Source organism: Dipodomys merriami, unplaced genomic scaffold, assembly GCF_024711535.1.
Source record: "Dipodomys merriami isolate MVZ:Mamm:240054 unplaced genomic scaffold, mDipMer1.0.p SCAF_82, whole genome shotgun sequence".
Classification (NCBI taxonomy): domain Eukaryota; kingdom Metazoa; phylum Chordata; class Mammalia; order Rodentia; family Heteromyidae; genus Dipodomys; species Dipodomys merriami.
In genome coordinates, this window is record NW_027206424.1 from 5,902,081 (window position 1) to 5,909,130 (window position 7,050).

Below are 7,050 nucleotides of genomic sequence, written 5' to 3' on the forward strand. Positions count from 1 at the left end.
AGCGCCCCCGCCCCCCCACTCCACCGCCCCCGAACCCCCTGCCCCCCCACTCCCCCGCCCCCGATCCCCGTGCCCCCGCCCCCCTGTCAGCCCCGCCCCCACACCCCTGCCCCCGCAGCCCCGCCCAGCGCCCCGCAGCCCCGCCTCCCCACCCCCTGCTCCCCGCGCCCCCGCCCCCGCTAATGGAGCAGGACCCCTGCGGTCGGAAGGTTCCTTCCCAGCCGACGAACACTGGGTCCGTCTCAGGGAAGGGTCTGGAAAACAACGGGGTGGGGAGGGGCGGGGCGGGGCGGGGCGGGGCCGCGCGGGCCGGGCCCGACGCCGCCGCCGCCGACGCCGCGGGCGCAGAGCGCGTGCGGGCGGCCCGGATGCCGCAGCCGCCCCGGGTCTCCCAGCCTCCGGGCCCCCGCAACCCCCCGGGCCCCCGCAGGCCCCCGGGCGCCGCCCCGACCCCGGAGCCCACGCGCCCCGCCGGGATGCTGCTCCGGCCCCGGCGGCCGCCGCCGCTCGCGCCGCCGTCGCCGACCGACTCGGTGGCCGAGCTGCTGCCGCCGGCCGAGGACGCTCCGGGGACCCCGCCGCGGGGCCCGGCGGCGCCCGAGGGCGGCTCGCCCGGCTGGCCCGGCGCGCCCGTGTCCCCGGGCTCGGCGCAGCGCGCGCCCTGGAGCGCCTGGGAGACGGAGCTGCTGCTGGCCGAGCTGCTGCGGCCGGCCGTGTGGCGCGCGCTGCTGCTGGACCGGCGCCGCGCGCTGCCCACCTACCGCCGCGTGTCGGCCGCGCTCGCCCTGCGGCAGGTGCGGCGCACGCCCGAGCAGTGCCGCCGCCGCTACAAGCTCCTCAAGAACAAGGTGCGCGAGGCGGCCGGCCAGCCGCCCGGGCCCTTCGACGCGCAGATCCGCGAGCTCATGGGGCTGCTGGGCGACGACCGGCAGGCCGGGCGCGCCCGCCGCCGCCCCGCGGGGCCCGGGCGCCCGCAGCGCGGCCGCCGCCCCGCGCCCTCCGCGCCCGCGCCGGCCCCGGACGAGCCAGGTAGGCGGGCGGCGGGGCGGGGGACGGCGATCGGGGCGGGAGGCTGGAAGGGGCGGCGGGGCGGGGGAGGGCGATCGGGGCGGGAGTGGGGAAGGGACGGCCGGGTAGGCTGGAAGGGGCGGCAGGGGAGGCTGGAAGGGCGGCTGGGCGGGAGAGGGGAAGGGGCGGCCGGGGTCGGAGGCCGGCGCGCGGCCGAGCCCCCGCCCCCGCCGACCCCGCGCTCCCTCCCGCAGGTGCCGCGCCGCCCCGGGCCCCCGCGAACCCGGAAGCCGACGCCGCCCCCGCCGCGGCGCCCGAGCCGTCGCCGCCCCGCGCCGCGGACCGCGGCCGCGCCGCCGCCTCCCCGCCGCCCCCCGCCGCCGCCGCCGCGGCGCGCCGCACCCCGGACCCCGAGCCCGGCCGCTCGCCCGGCTCCCCGCCGCCCGGCCTCCCCGCGGACCTCTCGCCGCCGCCCGCCGCCGCGCCGTCGCTGAACGCCGCCCTGCTGCAGACGCTGACGCACCTGGGCGACATCGTGGCCGTGCTGGGCCCGCTGCGCGACCAGCTGCTGACCCTGAACCAGCACGTGGAGCAGCTGCGCGGCTCCTTCGACCAGACCGTGTCCCTGGCCGTGGGCTTCATCCTGGGCAGCGCGGCCGCCGAGCGCGGCGTCCTGGGCGAGCCGAGCTAGCCGCGCTCGCCGCCCGCCCGAGCCTTCAATAAAGCGGTTGTGTTTGACGTGGTGCGGAGTGCGTGCGGGGCCGCGCCGGGACGGGGCCGGGGCCCGGGGAGCCTCCCCGGCCGGGCGCGCTCTGCGCCCCCGCCCCCGGGGAGGGCGTGGGGGCGGGGAGGCCGGGCGGGCCGCGGAGGATGTCGCCTGGGGCGCCTCGCTAGCATGACAATGGGGGCCCGGGGCCCCCTGCCCGGGTTCCGGGCCGCTGCGCCCCGCCCGCCACCTCCCAGCAGGTGACCGGCCCGGCCTGGGTCTCCGGGGACTGGAGGAAGTTGCCCACCGGAATCCCTGAGCCGGGCTGTGGCTCCGCGCGCCGCGCCGCGCCGAGTTCCAGCCCGTCCACTGACAACAACGCGCACCAAAGCTTCGGGCTGGGGCTTCAGCAGACCCCTTCAGGGACCGAGTCCTGCAATCGCTCTCGGCCTGAGCAGAACACCACGGAGTCTGCCCCGTGGGGCCCCTAGGGATCTGGGTGCTACCGCCCCGCGCTCTTCACCCCTGGCCACACGAGGGCATGGTGGGAAGTTAGGTTGTTGTAGGAACTTGGTAAGGACCGACTTAGGTGAGCACGGGTAACCTGGTTTCCTTTGTCTCTAAACCTACGTGCTGCTCCCTTGTTACCAGCCATGGCCTGTCCCCAACCCACATCCTTTGCCAGTGCTGGGGTTTGAACTCAGAGCCTGAGTGCAGTCCCTGAGCTGCTTTTGGTCAAGGCTAGCATTCTACCACTGAGCCACAGCGCCACTTCGTCTTTTTCTGTGCTTGTGGTAGTGAGGACTCGAACCCAGGGCTTCGTGCGTGCTAGGAGAGCACTCTTCACTGAGCCACCTTCCCAGCCTGGCCACCTTCCTTTTATAAGATTGAATATTTCACTCTCTGGAAGACCCACGTCTTTCTTCCCCCACAGATGGGTACTGGGGTTGCTTTTCTCCCACGTGGCTCCCGTGAATGCTGCTATAGGCCAGGGTGTATACAAACCTCTTAGGAACAAGGATTTCAGCCCTTTTGCATGCATAGCTAGAAGTAGATTGTAAAGTAATTCTACTTGTAGTTTTTGGAGCAAAGGCCAGACTTCCACAACAGCTGTGCCATTTTAACTAAAAGGTTCCTGTTTCTCCGCACACTCGAACACTTGGGGATTTATTATAACCATCTCAGATCCGCACTTCCCCAACTTACAGGATTTGTACACACCCTTCCCCTGAGTAGGTACCTACTGTGTCTGACCCTTTGGTGCCTTTCTTCCCTAGGCCTCCGGTGCTCTCCCTGCCGGCCTGCTTGACCTGCGGCCCAGAGCCTGGGCTACTTGCCCTTCCCCTTCCCCATCAGTTCAGGATGTCAGGCACACTGGACAGGAACTTAGCCCTCCTTACTGGCCAAATTCTTAAGGGCTGTACTGTGGCCTCCCTGCTGTGGTTAGCTTCCAGCCCCCTGCCTGGCTGAAGTCCGGGTCTCCCACCCACACCACACTGGGGTAGGCCTGGGACCGCAGAGCCTGAGGCTTGCTCCCCAGTCACCTGTCCTGGGATCTGTGCCCGGGAGCCTGTGAAGCCAGCCAGCTCCTCCCACTGATTAAGCAGCAGGGTTACGAGGAACTACCTATAAGTTTGTTTTCTTCCAAATAGACAACTAACCTCTGTTCAGACTTTTATACCTAGGAAAGGGATAAACTCTTGTTTTCTCTGGGTGCTGGGGTTTAAACCCAATGCCTTGTAAATTACACAAACTCCTAAAATTTAGTAAAGAGGTATAGCTTGATGTGGAGTGTGAGCCTACTTTGTCTGAAGCCCAGGGTTCAAGCTCCAGTACAGTGGGTGAGGGTCACTGTCCCTACAACTTTAAATCCATAAGTGTCTATCTTCTTGATTCTTAGCCACCCAAATTAGGGCCCAGTCTACAGTTACCCCCTGATCAGATGTCCCACCTGCTATAAACCCTCCAGCCCCGCCCCCTCCCCCCAGCCTTCCAGGCTCTGGAACTGTTTGTTCTCATCCACAAGGTGTGAAATCCATATATTTGATCTACTTTATCTGATCCACACATCTACATCTACCTCATCTGCAAGCCTGGTGACCATCCAGATGGTGACCGAGGCGTTAGAAGGCCCCTGTGCCCCAAATCCCGAAGCCAGGCATCGCCCCCATTTGGCTCTGAGCTTCTTCCAGTTTACCTCAGATGATTTTTTTGGGGGGGGTCCGGTCGTGGGGCCTGAACTCTGGGCCTGGCGCTGTCCCTCAGCTCTTCAGCTCAAGGCTAGCACTCTACCACTTGAGCCACAGCGCCACTTCCGGCTTTTTTCTTTTTGCTTATGTGGTGCTGAGGAATCGAACCCAGGGCCTCGAGCATGCAAGGCAAGCGCTCAACCACTGAGCCACCTTCCCAGCCCTCAGATGATTTTTTTTAAAGGGGGGAGTAGGGGGTTCCTGGGAGCCAGGCTCCTCAGGCCTGTCATCCTAGCTACTCAGGAGGCTTAGATCTGAGGGTCACAGATCAAAGCCAGCCCCAGGCAGGAAACCCTGAAACTCATCTCGAATACATCACCAGAAAAAGCTGGAAGTGGTGCTGTGGCTCAAGGGGTAGGGTGCTCACCTTGAGCTGAAGAGCTGAGGCATAGCACCTAGGCTCAGAGGTCAAGCCCCATGACCAACAAAAATAAATAAAAAGGGCAGTGCAGAGCTCCATCCCCTCCCCCCCCCAGCCCCACTGAATCTAGCTTCTGAGTCAATGTTAAGGTTCTGACTGACTTCCACTATTTATCTTTTTTTTTTTTTTTTTCCGGTAATGGGGCCTGAACTCTGGTCCTGGGCGCTGTCCCTCAGCTCTTCAGCTCAAGGCTAGCGCTCTACCACTTGAGCCACAGCACCATTTCCAGCTTTTTTCTGCTTATGTGGTGCTGAGGAATCAAACCCAGGGCCTCAGGCATGTAAGGCAAGTGCTCTACCACTGAGCCACCTTCCCAGCCCACTATTTATCCTTATTTACCAGGGAACAATTGTTTCTTTTGGTTTGTTTTTCAGTTCCCGTGAGCTGTCTAGTCAATTTCCTGAATGTTTTGATCACTGTGGGTGCCTGCTTCTTTATTTCCTGAACCTCTGTTCTCTACTTCTTTAAGGCCAAGGTCATTCTACCAGAAGATGTTACTTTTGACTGGCTCCCCAGCACCCTATTTACCTGCATGGCTCTCCCAAGAGGGCCTGGGGAGGTGTCTTGCTGGTTCACCTTCCTCCCCGTGGTGCTTCCTGTCCCTGCATCCAAGGCCAGCAGGCCTGGTTTCCTGACCCCCGTCCTATCGTCTCAGAGCACAGGGTCCCTGGGCCTTGTGTGACTGCCTGGAACACCAGACTTGGACTGGGCGAGCATCTTTGGACCCCAATCTCCTTGGTCATCGTGGCTACCCTGTCTCAGCCATCAGTACCTCCAGATCTGGTCCCTTGTCCTCGTGTTTACAAAGGTGCTGCCTATGTTCCTGGGTACATCTAGCTTCTTGTCATCTGCACAGAGCTAAACAGAATGTTCTAGAGCTGCACTGCTCAGGATGGCAACCACAAGCCCTTGAAATGTGAACGTCCACAGAACCAAATAAGTACTTTTATTTCATTTCACTAAAAAAAACACACTGCCATGGGGGGGGGGGGGAGTTTGCTGGGAAGGTGGCTCAGTGGTAGAGCGCTTGTCTTGCATGCCGGAGGCCCTGGGTTCGAGTCCTCAGCACCACATAAGCAGAAAAAGCCGGAAGTGGCGCTGTGGCTCAAGTGGTAGAGCGCTAGCCTTGAGCTGAAGAGCTGAGGGACAGCGCGCGGCCCGACGGCGGGGACTGGCGCGCGCGTGCGCACACTCCGCCCGCACCTCGTTCAAGTTAGGTTTCCGGGTCTCCAGGCCCTGGCGGTGCGCAGGCACCGGACCCGGCCCGGCCGCGCCTCCCAGGCCGGACACCGCCGCTCCACGGCGCGAGGCAGGCGCCGGCCGCCCACCGGGGCCCCAGGGGAGCGGGGGGGGGGGGGCGGCGCGGGTCCCGGGCAGGATCGTCACGGTGCACAGCACGCGGGCGTCCGGCCGCCCTCCCCGAGGCCCGGCTCCTCTTCCCGGACCGGCTGCGCCGCGGCCGCGCGCTCCCAGCAGCCCCCGAAGTGCTCGGGGCCTCGGAACCGGCCGGGCCCCGCTCCCGCAGACCCGCAGCTCTGCGGGCGGAGGGGCCGCGGGACGGCGGAGCCCCGGGCGTGGGGACCCGAGAGGGGGCGGGCGCCGACGGGCGGGACGGGGGCGGGGCGATGCGGGGCCGCGGGCGTGGGGACCCGAGGGGGGGCGGGCGCCGACGGGCGGGACGGGGGCGGGGCGATGCGGGGCCGGGGAGGGGCAGGAGCCGGGCCGGGCGGAGTCGCGGCCGCCGCGGTCGCCCGAGGCGGGGCCGGCCTCTCCGCTCCCCGGAGCTCACCTGGGCGGCCCCTCTTCGGCAGAGGCGAGCCGGGTTGGGGCGCGGGATCGCGGGGCGCGGGATCGCGGGGACGGGGCGCGGGGACGGGACGCGGGGACGGGGCGCGGGGACGGGGCGCGGGCACAGGGGCGCGGGGGCGGGGCACAGGGGCGCGGGGATGGGGCGCGGGGCACAGGGGCGCGGGGACGGGGCGCGGGGCACAGGGTCGCGGGGACGGGGCGCGGGGCACAGGGGCGCGGGGACGGGGGCGCGGGGATGGGGCGTGGGCACAGGGGCGCGGGGACGGGGGCGCGGGGCACAGGGGCGCGGGCACAGGGGCGCGGGGCACAGGGGCGCGGGCACAGGGGCGCGGGGCACAGGGGCGCGGGGGCGGGGCACAGGGGCGCGGGGACGGGGCGCGGGGCACAGGGGCGCGGGGACGGGGCGCGGGGCACAGGGGCGCGGGGACGGGGGCGCGGGGATGGGGCGCGGGCACGGGGGCGCGGGGCACGGGGGCGCGGGCACAGGGGCGCGGGGCACAGGGGCGCGGGGACGGGGCGCGGGGCACAGGGGCGCGGGGACGGGGGCGCGGGCACGGGGGCGCGGGCACAGGGGCGCGGGGCACAGGGGCGCGGGGACGGGGCGCGGGGCACAGGGGCGCGGGGACGAGGTGCGGGGCACAGGGGCGCGGGGACGGGGCGCGGGTTCCTCGGCCCGCAGGCTTTCCGCCCCGCCGCGGGTCAGCGCGCCGCCATCCCCCCCGTAGACCGCGGGATCCTGTCAGTTTTTGTGCCGTCCTGGGCCCTGACCCTGATCGTGTCTGTGAGTCTGTGTCTGTGTGTCTGTGTGTGTTTCTGTATATCTGTGAGTCTGTCTCTGTCTCTGTCTCTGTGTCTGT

The 7,050-nt window shown here is 67.9% G+C and overlaps 1 protein-coding gene across 1 annotated transcript; it reads left to right on the forward strand.

Moving 5' to 3' along the window:
• Positions 1-476: 476 nt before the first annotated feature.
• Positions 477-1,699, forward strand: Utf1 (undifferentiated embryonic cell transcription factor 1). The gene is made up of 2 exons (XM_070011406.1): positions 477-1,029; positions 1,263-1,699. Exons 1-2 carry the CDS (start codon positions 477-479, stop codon positions 1,697-1,699), a joined length of 990 nt encoding a protein of 329 aa, XP_069867507.1.
• The last annotated feature ends 5,351 nt before the right edge of the window (positions 1,700-7,050 follow it).